This window comes from Crocodylus porosus, unplaced genomic scaffold (genome assembly GCF_001723895.1).
Source record: "Crocodylus porosus isolate Cpor-Errol unplaced genomic scaffold, CroPor_comp1, whole genome shotgun sequence".
Taxonomy (NCBI): domain Eukaryota; kingdom Metazoa; phylum Chordata; order Crocodylia; family Crocodylidae; genus Crocodylus; species Crocodylus porosus.
Genome location: NW_017728909.1, coordinates 68,472,847 through 68,498,026, shown reverse-complemented (window position 1 = coordinate 68,498,026; position 25,180 = coordinate 68,472,847). Strand labels below are relative to the sequence as shown.

The following is a 25,180-nucleotide window of genomic DNA, read 5'->3' as shown; positions in this document are numbered from 1 at the left end:
TTATTGGACTGTTGAAGAACTTAAACAACAACAACAACAAACTTGCCTGCAACTGTTTTGGTTTTTTCAGTTTTAATTTTCCAGACTTATATCCATCACATTTTTCAAAGAGATCAAAAAACCTTTAGGAGAAAGCATAACTAATTTAAAACACATCAACTATAATGCTAGATATTAATACACTTTATGTCAATAAACAGATTCTCACATTTAAACAAAAAAAAAGGAAGGGAGGCTGGAACTAAATCCCTAAATCAGAAAGCATCTGAACTATGGAGAAAGTTTGTTCAGATGTTAGTGTCACAGGTCTGTCTCTGCTCACTTTAGTCTCATGCCATTAGCCAATGGCTTAAAGTTTTCCTGCTATTTAGCTAAGACTGGAAACTAAACAAAAGGATATGAAGAATCCTCAGAAATGACCTTATCTAGTCTCAATTTTCAGACAAACAAGAAACAAAAGAACACTGAAGAGAAAGCCAAAGGCTACTAACTATACAATATTGATCATAGGGCTCTAAAGAATTAAGGCATATATGCTCTTTATGATGTGATGGCACAATCCAGTCCTAAAACAATAATTATAATTGCAGTGATACCTACTGATGGATCAGGGTCACACTGTACAAACACATTAGAAAAAGATGGAGAGTAAGCATTAATGGGGTCAACAAAGTAAGTAACCTAGAGACAAAAAGGACAAAAATTGGCAGAGGATGGGAACATCTCTCATGAAGAGCTCTGAATGCAAAGACTAACAGTTTGTGAAAGTGATATAGGGAAAACCAAAGAAAGAGTGGTAACAGAGAGGCAAAGAGGAGACATGATCAAAGTAGTGAAAAAGGAGTATTATCTTTGCCTCAACATTTTGAACAAGATAAAAAAATGCATCTATCAAGGCAGGAGTGAAGGTGGTTACATTAGCAGGAAACACAAGTTGAAGGAGGCCTTGAAAGAAAGATTTAACTATGTAGGCAGAGGAAGGGACATATCAGAGAGTAGAGGCAAGTTTAAACAAAAGCTTGAACCTAGCACATGCACAATCACCACTAAATTAGTTCAACTGAACATGCACCTGTACCCTAACTACCAAATTTCCTTTACCAAAATGAGACTTACTTCTGATGTTTAACTTCCATTTTCATTTTTTGTTTTGGTGTTCGGTCCCCGTGACGTATTACAGCTATAACACATCTAAGCTCCATCCTGAAAAGAAACAAGTTACATTTCACAGTTCCGTGCAGCTGCAGGGTTTCTAGTATTATTAAAATGTGCAGTTCAGTTAAAATTATATATCACATGTTATTGAAATGACTGTAAGAACAGAAAAGTTACCTGAAAATGATGTCAAGTGAGGCAGTAAACTATAAGTAAGTTTTAGGACTCTGCTAACTACAGAGTATCTACAGCAAGCAGTTTTGCCAAAAAATGTTGATTTTGAGATTTATTTAGTCAACAAGTATGTTTGTTTGAAGTGTGTTAAGCAGGTACTAGATAATATTTAGCAATGAAAGAAGCCATGTGTAGAAGAGACTACACTTTAAAAACCTGCTGTTCTATACTCAGCTTTACTATGGGTCAGAAACTTCAATAGCTGGATTACCAACTGTAATTCATTTCTTGGTTTCATCACTCAAAATAAGTTTTCAGAGTCAACTGGACATACCTTGTGAAGAGAGAAAAAAAATCACACAAAAGTTATAAAAGCTTTTTACACAATTCAGGCAGAGTTAGTTTTCTCTTACATTGTTCCAGAGGTAGTTGGCACAATAGGGATATCTTCTGCTTCTAAAGGTATTGACCATGGGATTTGAAACTGGGGAGCAAGTTCTCTCATTATGATATTTCTAAAGGACAAACAAGAAAACTAAATTGCAGTATTGCAATACTTCAGGCTCAAGCAGCACATATTATTAGCTCCTTAAAAAATAAATCGTTTCCAATTGACTGCTGATCAGACAAACACTGAGTACTGATGGGTTTCTATAGGTATTTTATTCATTTTTCAAATGTTTAATCACTAATGCTATCAAAGACTTGGATACTTGAACATACAGTCTACAAAGACAATTTTGCACTATCTGAATTAGACAATGTCCTGATGAAACATGTATTCTTGGTATGCAGATATGATGAAAGAGTCTAAGTAGGCTGAATTCTAGTCTGCAGTTCTGGTGGGAAACATTTGGAGGGGAGGAGGGGAGCATATATTGATGCAAATATTTGCTGTAAATATTTTTGTAAGTAGTACACCTACATGCCCTTTTCACCCCAGGGGTGAATGCAGTCTAGAAGGCTGCAGAGACTGCCCTCTGATTGGTTCCCCATGACATTATGTTTAGTGTTTATGGGTGGCTGTAGTTCCTGTGCCGAATTCTTTTTGTAACAGGTTTTGTTGCAAGTTTGGCTGGCTGGCCTGAGAGAAAAAAAGAAAAAAGAAAGAGTGGCGATTGGGACAAACCCCATGGCCAGGAAGATGGCTGCCTTTACAGCCAATACAGTTCTCCCTGCCTGGCAGAAGTCAGGACTGCCCCCACCTTGCCCCGTGCCCTCTGCCAGCCCTTAGAGCTCCCTCTGGTTGCTGCAGGGGGGCAGAGAGGGGCAGGAGCAGCCCTGGACTGGGCTGCTCCTGTCAGATGCAATTTGCTCCCAATGGGGGCACACATGTAGCCATGCGCCCGGCAGCACATTAATGAGCCTGAATTTTCTGCTCAGAAAATTCAGGTGCATTAACTGTATGTAGATGCGCCCACTGTGCATCATAGAAAAGGAAATTCTAAACTGGTTCACAACATTTCTGAATGATTATAAAACGTGTTAAATTTGTCTAATAACAAGGAAAAATGGCAAGAACAAAAAAGAGACAATGTAGTTAAATGCTCTTCCTATAAAACAGAAAAAGGTAGAGAGAAACTTAGGGTATCACTGGACAGCACATTAGAAATGTTGAAGTTGGTCACCCAGCTTCAAGAAGGCATCAAGCAGATGGTGCAAAGATTACAACACAAGGATCAACCCCTCAATTTGTGTGTAGATCTTCATGGTTAAACCTTCACAAGGCTGGCTAATGAAAATGCAATGGTATTCATAACATGCACAACAATAGGGGATTCAGGCTCAAAAGTAAGTTATTAGACTGTTAAAAGGCTAGAGCAGGATTGTTCAGCATTTAAGTGGCTGGGGACCACACACTCCATAGCCAACCCCAGCACTTCCCCTCCTCACTGCGGGGCTCTCAAAATTGTTTGCCAATTATATAATTTAGCTATTACAATTTTTTAGATTACGGAAAAATTTTAAACTGAAAGCTCTTAACAGTGTAGCTCATACCTAGTTTAACTCATCTGCAAAACTGAGGAAAAGTATACATGGATCTTCAGAAATTTTTTCCACCAACTTTAAGGAATAAGTGATTTACAGCAAATGATCCTAAAGTCGATGCTATCTAGGATTTCAGTTGAACCAGGAACTATTTCTCTCACTTCAGGACTGGTGCCAGATCATTCAGCAGTGAGCTTTTTGCACTGTACCAACCATGTAATCTGGCTGTAAAGCCAGCTTAACTAGCCAACAGAAGATCAATCTAGTTTAAGAAAGATGCTTCACTGACATAGTCAGATTTCTTTCTCTGTATAATCTCTTATTATCCTTCTCTGCTACCAGGATAGCAGATAAAAGGAGAATAGTCAGGAGGATTCAGTTCCAATCCTGGGCTAGATTCTCAGCCCTTTGGAGGCATCTGAGAATTTAAAAGTCAAAAACATATCTAGATATTTTCTGAAAGCTGCTTCAACACAAAAATAAAAACAAAAATATAAAATAAATAACTAGGACATTTTTATCAAACAGCTTTATAAGCACATACATCAAACGTTAGAGCAATGTACCATGCAATTTCATTTTTTCCTCAAAGAAGTTATGCATGGAAGCATATTGGTAACAACTGGATAGTGATATTGCCAACAAACAAAATGTTTTATTGCATTATCCCACGCAGGAGAAGATATTTGAAGAACAACCTTGCCTTCACAAATCAAACAATATTTCTCTCAATTGCTGAAATTTACAGACAGATACCCGATGTATGTAAACGCCAGATGCCTTGTCTGTCATGAGCACACACACATTTAATATGCAGACACATTACAGAAAATAGGCACATATGTGCTCAGTCGGGCTTGTCTACATAAAAAACCCAAAAAACCAGGTCTAGTCATAAGAACAAAACGCCCCTTTTAATATAGTTATTCCATTTATTTCAATGTATTTATTCATACAATGCTTGTACCAGAGTCAGTGCATTTATTTCAAGGAGACTTGGGGAGAAAAAGGAAGCAGGGAAATGTAATTATAATTTAACATAATGTCCAAAATAATTAACTCTTACCCAAGTATCTTAGCACAATCATCATAATATTTCATGGAGTTCTTTACAAAACTGAAGCCATTCACGTCACAGACATAGGATTGTCCATTAGCACGCAACAAATCAAAGCCACAAACTGTTTGCTGTTAAGAATAAACAGTTAAAAGTACAGATTATTTCCATTCCAGTTAATGGGCATATGCCCAGGCTCTGATTTGCATGTCTTAAAACGTTGTTTTAGTATTGCTCTGATCTGAAAACATGAAACAAACAATAGTCTTTGTGCCTACTGTCCGTCTTCCAGTGACTCCTTATTAAATTAGCTTGATTTATATATACAATGCTTTCTTATTAGCTTGATGTGCAAGGATGGGTTCCTATTTCCTTACATATTCCTAGCTAAAGGAATTCTTCAAGCCAAATGCTGCCTTTAGTTGCAACCCAGATTTAACTGGAAGAATTACTTTATCTGTTAGTGCTGAAAGGCAAGGAAAGAACTCTCTCTGCCTTTCTGAATAGCTAGAAGTTATAAATAAATATATATATATTTTCCAAATATAATATATTTAAAAAAAACTATTACATGTGAGATTCCAAAATAATACCTTGAAAATGACCGTTAAAGTAGCATGCCCATCATCTAGAATTTAGTAATGATAAATATGGATCAGAACCCCACCAGACCAGGCGCTATACAAATGTAGAACCAAAAGTAGATCTGTTTTAAGAGTCCAAACTAGAACAACTTTGTTACACCAGATTATACATTTAGAGTCCTTTTAGAAAGACGAGAAGGAGTTCAGTCTAAGTGGAAAATTAACCAATGTACGTTGAGGCTACTTAGATACTGTATTTACCTGAACATGAGTCCTCCCCCTTCCCCTTTGAGAAACTGGGAAAAAAGCCCCTTGTCTTATATGTGCATGCAAAGCAGCGGGGAGGGCAGGCAGCTGCTACAGCTCTGACTCTGGCCCAGAGCTGAGGTTGGAGCTAGAGTCAGACCTATAGCAGCCTCCTGCCCATGACCTTCTCTTCCCTTCCCCTTACTGTCAGGGACAGCTTGCCTCTGGCTCAGACTGGGCTCCCGGGCATGGAGCACATGGCAGGTTCTTGTGCCCAGCCAATCAGCAGCACCAACACTACTGCACTACCTTCCCAAGCTTCCACTGCTGTGCTCCAGGACGGGGTCAGAGCAGCTGGAGCAGTGTCTGATGCGGGGGGAGAGAGAGTCAGAGGCTGTGAGGAGATGGGGATGGGCAGGTGGCAGCAGGGGCAAGGCTGCAAAGGGAAGAAGTGGGAGAGGCAAGGGGGCCATCTGACACCCCCCTGCCACTGCTTTCCCTGCTGTAGCTGGTGGCGGTGGGGGAGGAGGGAAGAGGGAGTAGAATTCAAGACAACCTTCCTACACTTAGCTTCCATACCTGGAAAATTATAACAAAATGTATAAATTTTCCATATGTAGAATCTAATTATTGGGGGGCTGTCTTAGAGTAGATATAGCAGTGGACACCAACCAGTGAATCTTGATCCACTAGTAGATCTGGGAGCCACGTGGAGTCGTTCCAAGGTTGGGGTGGGGAACCGAGTGCCTGTGTGCGAGCACACACATGCCCAGCAGGTCAATCCATGGGAGGGAAACACCGGGGGCTAGATCAAGGCCCCTCCGGTGAGGGACAGTGCCACAGAGGCAGGAGTAGGGGTATGCCTGGCTGGATGGGACTTACCTGGTGGGGAGGCACACCCCCAAATAATTTTTCTCCCTCTGCCTTGATCTGTCCCCCACTTCCCTCCGCACAGACTTGCCTGCTGGGAGATGGGGGGGGGGGTGGAGGCAGTGCACAGTAGATCTTGGGTTGCTTTTAAATGCCAAAAGGCAATCTTCTACTTAAAAAGGTTGGAGACCACTGAAGTACAGTATATACCCATAGATGCATACAAGACAGTATAGATCGAAATGGCTGCCAATGAGGACATTTAACTGCTTTCCTAGATTATGTCATAGAAAGTGTTTTATTTGGGACTCCTGGCACTGCCACTCTGAAGACGGCTTATCGCTTTTCCTCAGTGTTTGCTTTGGTTCAGACTTAAACATAAACATATGACTAACTTCAGCTATGCTTGCTATCGAGTATAAACCCCATGCAAATATATTTGCTTAACTAAAAAAAATAGCCTTTACAAATTACTTTGCGCATAAATGCATACATGCTCATACACGTCACACTGTAAATAGAACAAACCATATATTTTATGTGTGCTTTCAGCATTTAAAGGTCTCAGTTCATCCACAAGGATAAGAATATCAATGAACTTAAGTATTGAAACAAGAGAAGTCATCTAATTAAATAAAACATGAAAGTTCAGCTAAACTTATTGCTATATCCCCAAAGTTCTGCAACAATAAGATCTCTGCTTCTGAGCACTGAATTCCTGCAGAAGTTTCACCTAGTAAACAGTTCATTAGTACTAAATGTTTGATCAGATAGCCTAGATCCATTTACCTTAAATGCAAGGCATACTTTCCAGGCTATCAACTTCTCTCTTGCATTCAGAATGACTGGATACCTCACTTCTTTTCCTTCACTGTCTCGTTCTACTTTGCCATCTAGAGCAGGGGATTTTCGAGCTTCAGCATGTGCGTAATCTGGACCTACTGTGTACACCTTTATTTCAAAGGAAAAGAAAAGTTAACGTAGTTAAAGTGATTCATATATGTTCAAGAACCTCGCTAAGTTTTCCTTAACTTTCATCACTTCTGCAAATTAAATGGTAGTGTCCTTCACCATTCATGAGGCAGCCCTTAGGCACTCTCTTTACTGTATATCTTCATAGTTTACCATCTTTTTTGTCAAATCAGACATGCATGAAACAAGACGGAAGTTGGTCACAGTACCACAGATAGAAACATCTTGCACAGGCTACTCAGTTGCAGAATAAAGATGATTAAAACACTTAAACTAGGGTAGTGCAGAAACAAAGAAGAAATTCTTTTTCTTCACCAGTATATCTGCAACATTTCATAGAGAAGATTTATTTCAATCCACTAAACTGTGATTTTCTCCTCTTGGTAGCTGGACTAAGTACTTTCTCTTGGGAAAGAACTGCTTGATATTTCTGACCAGGTTTTCTGTATGAGCTGTTTGCTTGCAGGGTAAAAAGGAAGGTCCTGAGAGCATATGATTTCAATTGGTAAAGCTCAATGAAGGGGGTGTTGAGAGATCTTTACCCTGCAGCCTATGCTTCAGACCCACAAACTTTAAAAAATGGCATTTTTGTGGCCTTTGATCAAAAAATTATTACTTGACATTATCAATCTATCCCTATTATTGACCAACATCACATTTTCTCCTCTCGATGGTTATAGAAAGAATTCCCCTGGTATCTAGGAGGTCTGATCTTTTTGGCCTCTCTCAAACTGGGTATAGATCTGGCTTTGGCATAAAGACAGAAGTGATTGAAAAACCTCTTCCTAGATGAAAACTAGGGGCCCCATGCTGGTGTTTCTACTATTAACAGCCTTCAATACCACTGACCATAAAGAGTTATTGAGTCACTTAAGGATTTTCATATTGATAGACAGATCTCAGCATGTCATTGCAAGGAACTTCCCTTTCTCCTGAAGAACTCTGATGTGTATAACTCTGCATGTGACTACTCTGTCACCCCACCTATTTAAATGTATACGTCACTGTTACAGTGCTGTAATCCCCAATTACATGTCTCCATTCTTCTGATGCACATCAGTGTCTCACTTCACTGTGTACCTAAGAATGGGGTATGAATGAGACTAAACAAGTTGAAGTGAGCTCAATACAGAGAAGACTATGATGATGGCAAGTTAAAGCAGCAGCTAAAAGATGATACAGGTATGATTAGTCCCTTTGACTGAAGGAGTAAGTGCCATTAGTTACTGTGGGTGGGTGATTTTATACACTCAACTGCAGTTTCAGACCCACAGTACACCAGTAAGCTAGGCTTGGAGGGCTGTGACCTTTCTTTTCAGAAGCAGATCCTGTCACCATTTTGCCACCTCAAAATCAGATTACGTAATGTGTACATGGGGCTATATGCTGAAGTTATATAAAGTTGGTGCAGAATATAGTGGCTCACTTACTGATCAATGTAAACTGGTAGTGTACAACATCACTATTGTGGGATCTGAAGTGGTAGCCCTTTTTCATAGATTGTAAGGCTGGAAGGGACCTCGAAAGATCAATCGGGTCCAGCCCCCTGCACCAAGCAGGAAAGATAACCGAGGGTCATGTGACCCCACCAAGATGACTGTCTAGCCTCCTCTTGAAGATTTCCAGGGTAGGCAATTGCACCATCTCTGGAAGAAGCTTATTCCATAGTCTGGACACCCTGACTGTGAAGAAGTTTTTCCTAATGTTGAGCCTGAATCAATCTGCCAGGAGTTTGTGGCCATTACTCCTGGTTTTCCCCTTGAGTGCCCTACTGAACAGCTGCTCCCCGAGCCCTTGATGTACTTGCGTAGTGTGGTGGTAAGCTGCTACCAGGTCCCCTCTCACCCTTCTTTTCCTCAGGCTAAAGAGTCCCAGACCCCTCAGTCTTCCTCATATGGCTTGTCTTTCAAGACTCTGATCATATGGGTAGATCTTCTTTGGACTCTCCATGTCCTTGTTAAAGTGTGATGCCCAGAACTGGACAAAGTACTCCAGCTGCAGTCTCACTTGTGCTGAGTAGAGCGGAAGAATCAGCTCCTTGGCTTTGTTGGAGATGCATTGATTGATGCATGCTAGAGTATTATTTGCCCTACTGGCTACAGCATCACACTGCTGGCTCACATTCATACTGTGGTCTATTATTACCCTCAGGTCCCTTTCATTTGTGGTGCTAGTCAGTTTGGCTCCTCCAAGCCTGTAGATGTGTTGGGGGTTGCTCGCCCCGAGGTGGAGCACTTTACATTTCTCGACATTGAACTTCATCAGGTTCTGATCTGCCCAACTTCCTAGCCTGTCTAGGTCTGCCTGTATCTGTAGCTTATCTTCAAGCATGACCACGCTTCCCCATAACTTGGTGTTGTCCATGAACTTGGCCAGTGAGCTCTTCAACTCCACATCCAAATCATTAATAAGGATGTTGAAAAGTACGGGACCGAGCATTGACCCCTGAGGGACACTGCTGCCCAGTTCTTGCCAGGATGGCACAGATTCATTCACTACAACTCTCTGGGTCCCTATCCTGCAGTTAGTTTCTCACCTACCTGACTGTCTCAAAGTTAAGCCTACAATTCTCCAATTTTCTCGCAAGGACATCGTGGGATACTAAATCAAACACCTTTTGGAAGTCTAGGTATACAATTTCAACCTGCTCTTGTGTGTTCAGGTGGCAAGTTACCTGGTCATAGGAGGAGATGAGGTTGGTAAGGCAAGACCTGCTCACAATGAAGCCTTGCTGGCTGTCATTCAGAAATTAAGATTCTGAATGACAGCCAGCAAGCTTATCACAGATAGACTCCTTGATGAACTTTTCTAGGGTTTTCCCTAGGGTGGAAGTTAGGCTGACTGGCTCATAGTTAATCGGGTCCTTCCTCCTGCTCTTTTTATGGATGGGCATAACACTGGCCCTCTTCCAGTCCTCAGGGTCTTCTCCAGAGCCCCATGAGTTGTGGAAGAGTTTTGCCGGGTTCCACAATGACTTCAGTCAGCACTCTCGGATGAAGATCATCTAGTCTTGCTGACTTGCATACGTCTAATTTTATTAATTGGTCATATATCAATTCTACAGCAATAACAAGAAGGCGATTATTTCTACCGTGCTCATCCTCTACCCTACCGGGAGCGGTTTTCCCCTTGGTCTGGTGAAAGACTGGAGGCGAAGTAGTCATTCAGGAGTTCAGCTTTCTCCTGGGTGTCAGTAACCAGCTCTCCTGAGTTGCTGAGCAATGGCCCCACACTCCTATTTGTTTTCCTCCTGTTCCCTAGTTACCTAAAGAAGGATTTCTTGTTGTCCTTGATTCCTGTTGCTAATCTAAGTTTGGCTGCCACTTTAGCCTTTCTTATCTGTTCCTTGCAAATGCAGGCCGTTATGGAACAGTCCTCCTTGGGATCTGCCCCAAGCTTCCATTGTTTATAAGCCTGTTTCTTCTTTCTTTCCGTGATTTCCCTGTTTAGCCAAGAGGGCTTCCCAGCCTTTCTGTTACCTTTTTGCTGCATGGGAATGGACTTCTCTGTGCTTCAAGGATCGTGTCCTTAAGGGACAACCACTCTTCGTGCACACCCTTCATCTTCGGTCCCGGGTCCCACAGCACTTGCCCTACTAGTCACCTAAGCTTGTTGAAATTTGCATTTTTGAAGTCCAAGACTTCAGTCCTGCTATCCCATTTGTCTGCCTTATGTCAGACAGTGAACATGATGGTTTCATGGTCGCTGTTGCCCAGACTTCCCTCTATATTTAAGCCGGTCACCAGATCATCTCCTCTGGCCGGGACCAAATCTAGCAGAGCATCACCCCTCATTGGCCCATGCACTTCACGAGTCAGAAAGAGCTCCTCAACACAGGTCAGGAAGGATTGCGAGCATTCCAACTTGGCCAAGTATTCCTCCCAGGAAATGTCTGGATAATTAAAATCGCCCAAGACTAATCACCCTTTGGGTTCTAAGTGAAATTTTAAGATGTTGATTATGACCTATAAAAGTCCTACTTGGTCTGCAATTGAGGACTCTCAGGACTTCTTCTACCCCTGGTAAGAAAAAGACAAAAATCTGGCGACATTCCAAGCATATTGCAAGACATTTGTTCAGCAGTATTTGGAGAGGACTGAGAAAATACCTTCTGCACAACGAAGAAGGAAAAAAGGGGTTTTTTGGGTATCTGGCTGAATTCCTGTAAAAATAATTACTTTATTTTTGCTGGGATTTTATGGTATTACTGGAGGAGATCATGGTGCCTAGTCCATGGTTACCTTAAATTTAAATCAAGGGGAAAAAAAAAAAAAAAAAAAAAAAATAGATGAAGCAAACGAACAACCCCAAAACTGCAATGGAAAACTCATAAGACACACTTTGAATTTATTTTCTCCAAAGCAGTACAATGTTATTGCTTACTAGTATACTATAACATACCTAGTTAAAAGTTAATCTTAATTGAAGAATGTTAATGTCATCTTTCACACTAAACTCCCAGGGTAATGACTGTTTGATTCTGCAGTTAGTGCTACCTCAATACAAAAAAAGAATGACTTCTTGGGCAATAACACTAAGGTGATATTTAGAGCAAAGATAACGGAAGACATTCTTCATATTTAAAGAACTGCTTTTTCCTAGAGCAACACAAATATTCATTACTTTTGAACTGTTTCACAACTTCATTAAAGTTAATCCATCTCACAAAGATATCCTTCCATCTCTAAAGCTGCCAAACTCTTGGAATATTTGATTATTCTAAATATAAGCCAGAACATGCAGTTGTCATACCTTCACATCAGTGCCATCCGTAGGCATGAACTCCTCATAAATGTAGGAGCCTGTTTTTCTCACGTTGCTTTCAGGGGAGTAAACACTACTTCTGCTGCCAATCTGAAACAAATAGTTTTCTATTAAAAAGGCCACAAATTACTTCTCCTTAAAAATACTGTGCACTCTCTGGTAACTGATCTTTCTGTTTTTTTCTCCCATAATTCAGTTATTTTCCTCCCATCTGATTTATAGATACATTAAGCCATTCACAGGGTTAGCTATAGAGATCTAACCATTTAGGAAAGTTCAAAAGTATTTAGTAATTTTCCTAAATGATGGAATTATTTCTATACCTTAACAAGTACACATTACTCTCTGTACTTCAGTACTAAGGGCACTAGAAGACATTTCATTAGCCTATTAATCATGCCATAAACTATAACATGGTTTACTCCATTTACGTCATAAAATGAGACACCAGACACAATATGTCCTACCTATAAGGTAGAACATCCTTTGGATGATTTAAATATTGCCTTAAAATTGAAGGTGTGACATGTCTCAGACCCTGACCAACAATCAGCTGATTGTCAGCATTGGCCCAGGACAGACTTGGGTCCTGAACTGAGCCCAGCACAGTTTGCAGCCTTGTCGTGCAGCCTTCTGTGAGACGTACAGCTGGGTATTGAAATTAAAAAATTTAGCATGGGGAGCTGAAAGGTACCATCTGCCATTGGCACATTTGTAGCTTTGCATGCAGGAGTCTTGGACACAGTCCCTCCCACCCCCCACTCAATCTCTCGAATGAGAAAAGGGACTGGCTTAGTTCCCCTTCTGATGTTCAGTGCAGTGCAGCCCTGGGGACCAGGTTAGGGCCACCCCCTGGCTTATCCCCAGGATTGGGCTGGGAGAAGCCCCTAGTTTCCAACTGGGACCCAGGATTGCCCCATGTTCAATCCTGCATAAGGATGGGGTACAGGGCAGCCCCTGTTCCAAAAACTGTACATGCAGCCCAGTTTGACTGCACATGCAGCATTTAAAAGGCTGGAGGCCATGATCCCAGCACCAGAGAGCCTCTTTCTGACCTCAGCTTCCTGGTGTTCCAGGTTTTTGAACACTGTGTGTGCAGCCCATATTAAGATTGGTCATGGCACAGCTCCATGAACACAGCCAACTGCTGCTCAATCCACAGGATTAGGCTGGAGCAGCCTCACTCCCAGTTTGGCCCCAACAGTGGCACGAGTGCAATCCAAGGAATTTTATACTTAATTCCAAGCACAGAATTCCTCAGATCCCAATCATTCCATAATTTTAACTCTGCCCGAGGCTTAACAGCATATGCTAGGCTGTACCATGTTCTATGTTATATTCAAAGTTACATTACACTGAATTTCAACCCAAATATATTAAATAAATAGTATAAAGGAAAGGCACAATGAACCAGCACCTATTATTTCTGAGGAACTACACTGGAGAGGCAGTGTAGCTTTAGAAGAGCACCATGTGGATGGGCTATATTTAGCAGGGGTCATCATCTGTGAGCCAGGTTCATAATTGAGTTTTGATGGATCTACAGCTGTTGCTGCATGCTCAGAATGCAGTGTTGAAAAGCATGCTTTTCCTATCTTCCATGACAAGGAAACCACAAGTTCTCTGATAGATATTTTATTCAACCTAAGACCATGCAAAAATCTGTAGTTAAAGAGAAGGTTGCCACATTCTTGATTACCTGCAACTATTCTGGAAGCACTTGATGCCAAGTGTTCCAAAAGTAGCACTGATTGCCTAAATGACAGGTCTGGATTACATTTTTTGTTGGCTTGTATTTTTAGTGCAGTTTTGGGTGATATGACCATGTTTTGTAAATACCAGTACAGTTCATTTTAATAGGTCTTAAACATTTTAGTTTGGGGTGATCTACATTAAAAGAGAAGAAATGAAGGACTAATTAACTAAATTTTTGGAAGAAGATTGGCAGGCTTCACCTATCCAGCAGCCCAGTAATTAGAACACTTTTACCCCCTTCCTCCCCTCGCCCCCTCCTCCCAAAACATCAGAACTGAGATTCAAATCCTCTCTGCCTCAGGGATTGTGGACCTCGTCTATCAATTCTTAAGAGAGTCTCCTAACCTCCAATCAAAATCTAGTGCAGAACTGGAAGTGGTTTTGAAACAAGGCTTCACACCTCACAGAAGAGAAAGATAATTGCTGGATTATTACTATTCCTCCTGTCTCTGATTTGGTTCACTGAGTATTTATGGAATACAGGCAAAGTGGTATAGTGTCAACAGGATACCTGTGCTTGTAGATTAAGAGTTCAAATGCCCTCAGGAAGAGGAAGGATTTGAACCTTCATCTCCCAACTTTAGGATAGCTGCTCCAACTACTGGGTTAGCTGGAAAAAGGAAAGCCACCACTGCCGCCACCACAGGTTCTCTTCTCTAGCTCTTCATTTCTTTGGCTTTGGTTACAGGTCCCCAACATAAAATTTTCCTTCAACCCAAAATTATATACATGTTATATATACAAATGGAGGGCAGTGTGGCATCTCCTCCAGAGAGACTATAGACAAACAAGTCTAGAGTCTATAACAGGGTGTTTCAGCTGGGGGCCAAATGAGGCCTATGGAGCCTTGGCATCTGGCCCTTGGGACTCTCCAAGACTTAAAAAATTTCGTGGCAGGGGAGGAGTGGCCATTAATACAACCACTCTCCCGCCCTGCCAAATTCCCAAATTCCAAGCCCTGCATGCCTGGTCAGAGCCACACCAACTTCCCTCCATGTGGCTGGGCCATGCCTCTCCCCAACGCTACCGTCTGCTTAGCTTCAGACAAGCACAACCCCAAGGGTCTGCATGGGTATGTACCTCTCTGTTCAAACAATGAGTTAAACTTTGTGAAAGTTTTTGGATTTCAGACTTGAGCCCTTTTTACTTCTCATGAAGCCCCATGTAATAGAATCAATAAGCAGAGTCTACAATCTACATATTCCCCTGTATTAGAATACTGCTGAGGTAATGCGAGACAACACTCTCACAGACAGCACGGTTTTTGGCCCAAACCTGAAACCAGCTAAGTAAAGTACCAGCAGGGCTGATCCACATGTTGGTGCAGGCTCCTTAAGTGGATTATTGTAACAGAGCTCTGCTCTATGCAAGGCAGAACTGAAACAGATGCAGTGCTCTAGCTGCTCTGTAAGTGCACCAGCAAAGCTCCTTTAGGCCATGGAGCTCTCTGTCATGCCCTTACAACAGTTACAACAGCGATTACTTTCAAAGTATAAAAGCCATAATTCTGCTATAGAATCTGGCTTTATATTTTCAGCTTGGAAAGCTCTGATGGAAAGCTACGCAAGTTACTTTTGTGTTTGGTCTCTTATATCACTAAAAACAGACACAAGAGTTGAGTCATTCGGTGCGATGGGACATCTGTAATTTCTTTCAGCATGGCAATATTCTCACCTTCCGAAAAAGCCTCTGGCTACCCCCTCCAGCAGATGTTGGATAATAAATGTAAACATTGTGGTCCTCGGCACTAACTGGCTTTTCTACAAATGGCTTTTGGAAAACTTCCCCATTTACTTCCACATGGTCTTCTCCCTCAATCAAATTGCATTCTGTTGGGAAGAACAGTATATACAATAATGGATTATTATACAGAGACGGTCTACTATAAACTTCATAACTATTTACTTGCCATAAATGAATTCACAAATATCTTTAGACCTAAGAGGAAGGAATTAGATTTGGCACTAGAATGGCTCCACGCTTGCTTTTTCTTGAAGCTGGGGTTCCTCCTTTCCCTAGATTTGCTCCAAGTTTATTGACCAGACTCCTTTGAAACCCACCTCACAGGAAAGGGAGATGAGTCAGTGAAGGGCATGAAGCCCATAGGCTTAAGAGGACATTTTCAGCGTGCTAGTTTAGTTTAACAGTAGCAGGGAAAGTCCTTTTTTTTTTTTTTTTTTTTGCAGATGCACTCCCAACGCATTAGGTGGCACGAACAATTCATGCCATGTAATGCATTGGGGGTACATCTGCAAAAAAAAAGGCTTTCCCTACTGCTATTAAACTAGAATAGCATATGATGAACTGGAGTTCACGAACTGATCTCTGCTCCTGATATGCTTTATCTCCATAGGAGTGGGAAAGGAAACAACTGACTCAGCTGTGTCTGTACTTCTTCTCTATGGGGCACTACAGCTGCATGCAGATGTTAAAAACAAAACCAAACCCCCAAGCCCCCCAAAAATGCACTTTAAAACACAGTGCATTCCTGTGCCAAGCCTAAAAGAGGCAGAACATTAGTTGGACCCAGCTTGCCAATGTCTGTATAGATTGGGCACTTTACTGGGGCTTTTTGGGCACTTTTACCTAATAACTGATTAAATCAGCTTGAGATAAAAGTGCCCAAAAGCCCCACTGAAGTGCTTGATCTATACGAATCCTGGTGTAGCCAGGTCAAAGTAATGTGCTGCATCTTTTGTTAAAGCGCAGGTATTTTTTGGGGGGGGGGGGGGGGGGTTTTCATTTTTTTTTTTTTTTTTTTTTTTTAAATACATCTGCAAGCAGCCTATAAGGCTATTTCAGCCTATGCCAAAAGGAAGGATACAGGCAGTCCTCAGACTTACGACGCAACTGGTTCCTGAAAACCACGTCTTAAGTCAAAATGTCGTAACTGGAAACCAATTTTCACACAAGAATACTGTTATAAATGGGGGATTGGTTCCTTTACAATGCTGCATTCAGCTGTTAAGTCCAGTGTGGTGGAAGGGGAGGGGGAAGGGAATGGGTATGGGGGGCGCAGATCAAGGCCCCCCATGGTAAGGGAGGGGCTGGGGCAAGTTGCTCATCTGGCAGCTCCTGCCACTCGTCTGGGACGGCATGGGATGGGGCCGGGGCTGCAGCGGGCTGCACTAGGAGCAGGGCCTGTGTCCTCCCGCCACTTGCCCAGATGGGGCGGGTTGGGCGCAGGACAGGGCCGCTGCACAGCCTCCAGACAAGCAGCACGCAGCAGTGGGAGCTACCGCCACCCCCCTCCCCCACGGATAAGCCGTGGCTCTGTCCCATGCCCGCCCTGCCCTGACTGGGGGAGCACCAGCAGGGCATGGGGGTGGGAGGGCATGTGCCCCAAGACAGGGACAGGTGGTGGAGGCTATGAGTGGGCCATAGCTCCCTCATAGGCCCCACAGCCCTATGCACAGCCTGGTGCAGCCCCAACCCCACCCTGATCTGGGGGCACCCCCACACCCCCCAGTGCCCTGCCACTGGTCGCCCAGCTGGAGCAGAGTGGGTGCAGAATGGAGGCCTGGCTGGTCTGGCAAAGGAGTGGGGGGGGGGGGAAGGACACACAGGGCTGGCTCCTGCTGCTGCGTACCACTTGTCCAGAGGCAGCACAGCAGCCCAGTCCCACACCTGCTCCACCCCAGTTGGGCAAGCAGCAGGAAGGCATAGCCCCTGCTCCTAGCGCAGCCCAGTACTGCTCCCGCCCCACCTGCACAGATACTGAGGCACACATTCCCCCACCACGCCCTCCCTGACGAACAGCGGGAGCTGCCAGACAAGCAACTTGCCCCAGCCACTCCTTCACCACAAGGGGTCTTGATCTGCCCCCCACCACACCCCTTCCCTTCCATCACACCAGACTTACCAGCTGGATGCAGCTATATTCAGCATTGTAAAGTCGAAACCCACGTTGGAAGGTCGAAACCAGGTATCAATTTATAAACATCTTAAGTGCCATTCATTGTAACTCTAAAAGTCGTAAGTCGAGGACTACCTTTACCTCTCTCTACATACTTTGCTTCAGGCCCCTCAATTGAAGGGAGGAAGGGAACCAGCCAAAGGGCTACAGCACAAGCTCACAATAAATTCTACTACAACTACATATTTTAGCACAGGAGCATTTATTCATGTTCCCTTCCCAGACTTTCCACATTGGAGAGTGCCAGTATTAGCACACAAATATTTTGTTGACTTTTCCATCTTTCCCCTGACCCTCTCTCTTGGATATAAATTCAGAATGCTACAATAATTTGTACAAACACACCACATTTCAAACACCAGGAAACAGTAAAACCATGCAGATTTATTGACTGAATCATTTAGATCCTCAATTATACATTAAATACCAAAAACTAATAAATTGTATAATTATGGGGATGCAAATACTTGACAACCTCTATGTACTCTGCATATACATTTCCAACCAAATCAGTATTTGTGGGGGTCTGTTTTGTTTTTTTTTTAAACATTATCTATAGCAGAAAGTCCAACCAGGCACAGTATATGCTTAGCCAGGTGCTGTGCAATTCTCTGACAGCACCTGGGTTTACAGATAAAAGTTTATTGGCACAAGAGATACGCTATCAGAGATCAAGGGCCGAAGAAATTCTTGTCTATCCAACTGTTAGAAATTATTAAAGTTCAGAAGGAACTCTGAAACTTGATTTACCATCCAACTCCACCCCATTATTCATAAGCCTAAAATGATAACTATAATTAAATTATTACATTTAATTATGATGCACAATAAATATAACTACAAAGAGCAGAAGGAGTGACAATGAAGGCCTTAACAAGCTAGTTACTGTTAAGGGCAAGACCTGAATTTACAATTGACTTTATGAACCATTCTAAGGGAACAATTGTGTCATTTTTGGCTGTCATTGTAGCTGCACTCACATTATTCCCCGTCATCCTCTCACCTGCCCTTACCAGATAAGACAGAGTACATCTAGCTTCAATATTTGCACTATAAAACATGATTAAGAGGTAAGAGGTAAAAGGACATGAATTACTGCAAGTAGTTATTTTCTGTAAGTCTTTTTTTTTTTTTTTTTTTTGCCTAAAACACTCTGTTAGTCATCTTCCGAATGGCCCCCGCACATGGAACATATGATGATAGTCTATTTATCTTCTCACTCATGTTCTTTGACTGCAGTCATCACACTCAACTTAAAATTCCCTATGCTGTAAATTTGCCCTAAGTTGCCTTATTGCTCTCAACCAGAGATGTCAAAGATTGGACCAAATCAGGCCCATGGACTGTCCCTTCTCCAGCACCTAGGGCACCTGCTCTGGCACCTACATTGCACACGGTGCCCACTCCAAACTGGTTGGGGGTAAAGAGATTATTTAAACACCCTGGCTCTAAACTCACCCATTCTCCTTTATAAGCTTAAGTAATATCCTCCTTTATAAGCCTATCTTGCAGTAAGTCTTAAACAGATTGTCCTCTAATGCAATGTAACATGAGAGGATCTAATCTTGAGGTTACTACTTGGCACCTTCGGACAACCAAGCTGCTTTTAAAAGGTGTCAAATTGAAGATTCCAACAATTAAGTTTGAAGAGAGAAAATTTTCAGAAGCACCTTAATGTCTTAGTTGTTTCTGTACCTCAGTTTTCATTTTCAGATAGGGTTTAAGAGTACTGGCATGCCTCCCAGGGTATATTATGGTGTTCCTGAGATGAACAGAAGTGCAGTCTAGTTTTACTGTTAGTTTTTGTGAAAACTATTGGTTAGTGCTCGAGGGCAAATGAACATTTTCTTTGCTATAAAGTAGCTGAAGCATTAAAAGATTGCCTGTGTCAACTGCTCGACTCCAATTCATTCCTAGCACTGCTCCATAACCACAGTCCTCACCCAGCCCATAGTTGTAAGTTCTTCCTTTAGTTTCACAATTCTGAATCTTCTGTGGATCCATTATATTAGCTGCAGAGAGACGTGGTAAAATTAGTCAGGCTAGAGCTGCTTCTGGTGGATTAAGTGCAGAACTGGAAATTGCATTTCCTAAGGCGCATCTACACAAGACGCTATGTGCAATAGCTCATTGCTACTGCACAGTAGCGTTGGCAGGCACTAACTGCTGCACTTGTTGCTACTGTGCAGTAGTGCCTGAAAACAACTGTCTGGGGATGCTACTGGACAGTAATGCTGGTTACTACACAGTCATTTACTAGTTCTAAATGACTGCACACTCGTGTAGACGCAGCCCTAGGGAACTTTTCCTTTAAAGTACCTGCTTCTTCCTGCCTGTTCTCACCTTGTCCCAGGAATGCAATTAAAAAATGCTAAAGAAAGCATAAGAAGTCACTGATTGAATCACATGAAAGGCAGGAAAAGGTGTGCAGAAAATTACAGATTATCATTCAAAACGTTTAACAGCATTCTAGATTGTGAAAAAGAGGTCTTTAATACAATTGTAATGAAAATATGCCTATTACCTTGGGGATTGTTTGGATCACGGTTTAGAACTGCGTAACGAGGAAGTAAAATGCCTTCAGCTTTGAGAATGCCATACACTTCTCTCCTAGAAGAACACAAAATCTACATAGCCAAAGAGGAAAAGCCCAACAAAATTTGCATTCTATAAAATGCATGAAAAAGCTTACAGTATAAAACCATGAAAGTATTATGCTACTCTGTTAACTAAACATATATAGTGCTTCAAGAGTTGCCTATATAATGATTTGAGCATAGCAATTTCAACCAATGTCAACAAATAAAAGTCATATGAGAAAATGTTGTTTGCACTGTAATAGCAGCACATGGAAACATTTGCATCACGCAAGTAAAAATAAAGTAACAACAAGAGCGCTTCAGTAAAACCTTTGCTGTATCAACTGGCAGTACTGGATGCATTACATTTCTTTAGTGTACAAAGGGTTCTAGTCTCTCTGGATTTTATTAACTATTCATTTGTTAATATTTGCTTTTTCTGATGTAAAAGAAAATGTACTTTGGATGTTAATAGGGCCTCAGAATGCTAACAGCCCAAAAGGCTCTGCATGTGTTGTGGATAAAAATCTCTGTAATCTACTTTAAAGTTATCCAAAAAAGCAAGGTTTTAGGCAGTGTAATATAGCAACTGGATGCAGTAACAGCATCAACCATCTGGGGGCATAACTTTTTTCTCGGGTGTATTCTGGAGAGAGATACACCCATTCAAATGCAATTCCAACCAGATCGTTGGTTGCTTCACAAACGGCATTATCTTGCACAATAACCATCTTCAGCCTCTCCACACTGCTAATATCTGACTACAATGACTTGGGCAACTGCAGACTGAAATGCTCCTAAAGTCAAATCAATTATCTATAAGACAGATAGCAATCACAACTGCTTCTGCAGAAGCAAATTGAAAAGTGCAGAAGCTCATTTACTTAATTTCAAAGAAAATCATCATCAGGATCTCATTATTCAAGCTTCACAAACTCAAATGACTTGAGTATTAGGGGCACATGAAAGCAAGATTAAGATAATTATTGTTTGTAGTAACTTCCAGTATGAGTGGTAATGACAAAGATAGGCATAGTCTTCACTTTATTTTAGAAGGGCTGAGATCTTAAGATTTTTTTGGCACAGGAACTTTCACTAGACTAACATAATGGAGTTAGGAGACAATTCAGGCCTTACAGCTAACCACAAAATAAGAAATAACGTACAGTTCTAACAAAGTAATCAAAAACCACTCAGTCCAACCCAAATTAAGGCTGTCAAGTACATCTACAATTACTAAAAACTTATTTGATAAGTTATTACTATTTGTATACACAGAAACCACCTACATCTGAGATATCAATCATAATTTTATTGGGAGTACTGCAGAAGAGATACATGTCCTATACCCATCGCTAGGCTGGCAGCTCCATGGTATTCAATACTACGAGTCTTTTCCCACGTGTTACAATAATGTTGTGTGCTGGTTTGCAGCCAGACAGACTTGAACCATTTTATGCCTAACTTGTAGTTGTTACTTACCTATCTTGTATGTGATACTGCATATTCAAGTCATTGATTACAAATGGATTCCTGAGTTTGGCATAGGCAACTGCTTTGTCCAGTGGAAATCCTAAACAAGGTTTATTAAGGAATATAGATTAACTTTCTAGGGTTGTGTTTCAATAGTTTAAAATACTCTTTAATTTCAAAATTACACATGACCTACATGTCAAAAGAAGATTTACCTTTAGAATGAAAAGAAATGAGACAATCGCAAAGAGGCCAGTTTTCTACTGCTTCATTCAAAATAACATCCTCTTCAAATATTACCACCATGATGTATTTAAACATGGAGAGGCGTTCTAGAATTTCCTTCATTGGTTTGGACTTGGATTTCTTTGCCATGGAACATATCCCAACTACAATTTGCCTTTCTGGTGGCTGTGTCAAAATAAAGTTAAAAGAAAATTAGTAAGTTTTTGTTGTTTTGTTTTTGCTTTATAAAGCTTCATATTTTGCAATAATGATTTAATGCTGGATAAATACCTCAAATTCCCATCCAACATGTATATGTTACTTTTAAGTAAATCTTGTAACTGTTTACAAGATTAAATGTTAACAAAAATGCAGTATCTGATGACTTGTCTTGCCATTTTCATTTAGAGAATTATTTAAATTGACAGTTGCACTATTGGCATATTTCTTTAACAATTCAAAAGCATTTTAAAAGATGTTGTAAATCCTTTCAATGGGGACAAATTTGAAAGAATCAATAATGGAGCTGTGCATGTCAAAATGGGTGGTTATACAACTAAGAGTCGTCATAAAATGAAGCTGCAAGTCATTTGAAACGATTTCACTTTTAAACAAAAGCAGGAATTCCAACCATGAATATTTGGTTACTATGACCGTTATAAAATCAATTAGGATTATAATAAAAATAGAGAAAAAAAATCCCTATTTTGTCCCGTTTTACTTCATGCATTTAATACAATGATCAGAGATATGGGTTTTCAAGAAAATTTTGAATTGGAAAATTTTCCGGAAAACTTTCCAATATCCTAAATAGAGCGTGATCTGATTTAGCATGTTTATTTGACTTATATTTAGTAAACAAAACTAAAAAAGTATCCCTATGTCAATTTTAAGTCCTAACAGCCACAAGTATTTGAACTGAAATATTTGATTAGGAAAAAAAAATTGATGCAGCACACTTAATGTGGTTTAAATGTTATATTTAAACAAATTCAAAGCTTTATGTGGAAATAAATTATTTTTATTTGAATACTTATAAAACTGTAAAGACAATACACAATAGCATGTACGTCCCTTACATTGTTTGTTTAAATTTAAGAAAAAAAATACAAAGGCACTGAAAACTCTTGACACTAATTTTAGCACACCCAAAGAACTGTGCATCATATGCCATGGTTGTCCACTCATCTACTTCAACAGAGTTTAACTCTCTTCCACTGAGGTCATTGTGGCACCTCCAGTTTCAGTCACTATTGGCAGAATCACTTGCACTCCTTATTAGTTCCATTTCAGAATCAGATTGAGGCAAATCTGATTCAGAATGACTTGAACCACATTCTCTCTTGCTAAAGGATGGTTTTACCAATGAGTCTATGGACAAGGGCAACTTATCATCGCACTGCATCTTCTTCACTAACTGTGTGTTTCTGACTGGTTCTCCAGAAGGAAGAGATTTTGAGAAACAGAAACAAACTTAGCGGCGTGTTCATTTGTTAGTCTATTAATCTTTTTTTTGTCTTGATTGAGTTGAAAGGCTTCCAATTCCGTTCACAAGAAGCTGCTGTTGGTGGGATGGCTTAGAGCAATCCTGGACAATAGACAGGTGTTACAGTATCCCTTCCACCACGTGAGAGGAGACATTCTCTGCTGTCCACGAAATTATGTCTTTGCTCCCAAGTTTTTCTTTTGCGTGGTACCCAGCAATGTCTGTCATCATGGCTATTTTGTCAATGCTGGGGACATTCTTAGCTACTTCCATAACTGTATTGAGAGCAGTAGATAAATAGTGTCCTCCGTGTTGAGGATCCAAACGGTTTGCTGCCAGATGAACTAGATGAAAGCAAAATTCAGATCGCTTAGTAAACATTTCAATTACTACTTTTTTTGGATAGAGGTAAAGAAGGCAAAAGCTCAATTTGATTTTCATTCAACTGTCTGAATGTCTGGAATATTTGAAAGGCTTGGTGCCTCTCCTTCAAGTTTCTTGATAGCTATTGAAACTGGCAGTAGCAAATCGAATACTCCTTGAACTCAAACCCAGAACACATTGCTGTCGAGAACCTGCATCCAAATGTTCACAGAAATAATCTGGGATACTGTGTCATCTATTGAAGCACACTGCAGTTTATTGTGCGCAGCAAACTATGTAAACACTTTGTAGCCAAGCCCCATCTAGTTTCTCCAGGCAATAAAAGTACACTTTCCTTCCCCTGCTTCTCTTTCTGTAATATCTTCAAAGTCTGATTAGGAACACGATGATTGTTGAATACCTTTACGCTTGCTTTTTAGTTTGCCATTACTTCACTGTATTCATACTTACTATGTCCTATGCCAGAAGATTCAACCCATGAGCAAGACAGCCAAATGCTTTAAAAGAGGATACTTTGCCTTTAATATCTGCCATACAGCTTTCATGTTACTTCCATTCTCAGTTACAAGGGCTTACCCTGGAGGGACCTGCACTTTCAATCTCTTCATTCAGTAATTTGTCTATGTATTCACCTGGATGACGAGATGTGGTAGCAACTGCTTTCAGGAATACTGGTTCAGAAGTTGCTAACATAATGTTCAATAAGTGACACTGTATCAGTCCATCCATCTAACATGATAGTCAGTGATTCTACTTGACCAATCCTTTGAATAACCACTGTTTGAATTCTGTCATACTTTCCACCTAAGAGAGAATGTGCTAAGTGATAACGTGATGGTAACTTATATGATGGGCTAATCAGTTTGTAATGTTCCTTCCAGTATTGATTTTCAGTTATGGAAAGAGGTGTACCACTTGCAAATATAGCTCAAGCTAATGTCTCATTTGCTTTTTCTTGATCTTCTTTTGACATTTTGTCCACAAAGCTTGATAAAAAGCTTGACTGTCTGTAACAGCTACTCATGGTGGAGCACGTATCTGGTGACAGTTAACCTGAAAGCGAGGATCCTGCGTCTTCTTCCCCCAGACCTGGGAGCTCAACATTTTTGTTTTCCATTTTTTGCAAATCTGCTATTTCACTTGAGCTACCAAGTTCCTGCAACAAAAGGGGAAAAAGATTTTTATTTTATCTATTCTAGTCTGGCCTCATCCATCAGAAGAAGCGGCAGGGAGCTTGCTTCTCCCCTCCCTGCCAGAAAGAACACTGCTGCTCAACTTGCTGCTCAGTTGCCCTGGGACTGCAGAGCCCAAGCAAAGTCTAGTCTGGCACTACCATCAGCCAGAGGACTGAGCTCACTCTGCTTCATTGAACTAACTAACATTTATCTATTATGTAATTTTAAATATATATATTGTTAAGCCTAACCCACTTTGGGTGCTCAGTGCAAGCAGAAAACAAATATTTTAAATAAATAAATAATAGCCCAGAGTTGCATTAACAGCCTTTAAAATTATAATGTTTTAAAACAATATAAGTGCTAGTCTATACAG

At 40.9% G+C, this 25,180-nt stretch overlaps 1 protein-coding gene across 17 annotated transcripts in view; it reads right to left on the bottom strand.

Annotated features, from left to right (window-relative positions):
- Positions 1 to 25,180, bottom strand: part of PPIP5K2 (diphosphoinositol pentakisphosphate kinase 2) — an 84,095-nt gene that overhangs the window by 36,418 nt on the left and 22,497 nt on the right. For 12 of the 17 annotated variants that reach the window (XR_002100503.1, XM_019532430.1, XM_019532429.1 and 9 more), the window contains exons 3-13: positions 21,750 to 21,945; positions 21,544 to 21,634; positions 20,007 to 20,092; positions 19,366 to 19,494; positions 15,241 to 15,395; positions 11,800 to 11,901; positions 6,865 to 7,026; positions 4,385 to 4,506; positions 1,743 to 1,844; positions 1,117 to 1,203; positions 47 to 122 (exon numbers count right to left, since the gene is read on the bottom strand). Coding sequence is in view for 16 of the 17 variants with exons in the window: in XM_019532430.1 (XP_019387975.1) it covers positions 47 to 122; positions 1,117 to 1,203; positions 1,743 to 1,844; positions 4,385 to 4,506; positions 6,865 to 7,026; positions 11,800 to 11,901; positions 15,241 to 15,395; positions 19,366 to 19,494; positions 20,007 to 20,092; positions 21,544 to 21,634; positions 21,750 to 21,945 (1,308 nt within the window). In the remaining variant the exon portion in view is untranslated. The remainder of the gene's footprint in view (positions 1 to 46; positions 123 to 1,116; positions 1,204 to 1,742; positions 1,845 to 4,384; positions 4,507 to 6,864; positions 7,027 to 11,799; positions 11,902 to 15,240; positions 15,396 to 19,365; positions 19,495 to 20,006; positions 20,093 to 21,543; positions 21,635 to 21,749; positions 21,946 to 25,180) is intronic. The other 5 variants (XM_019532434.1, XM_019532440.1, XM_019532438.1 and 2 more) reach the window with 2 other exon arrangements.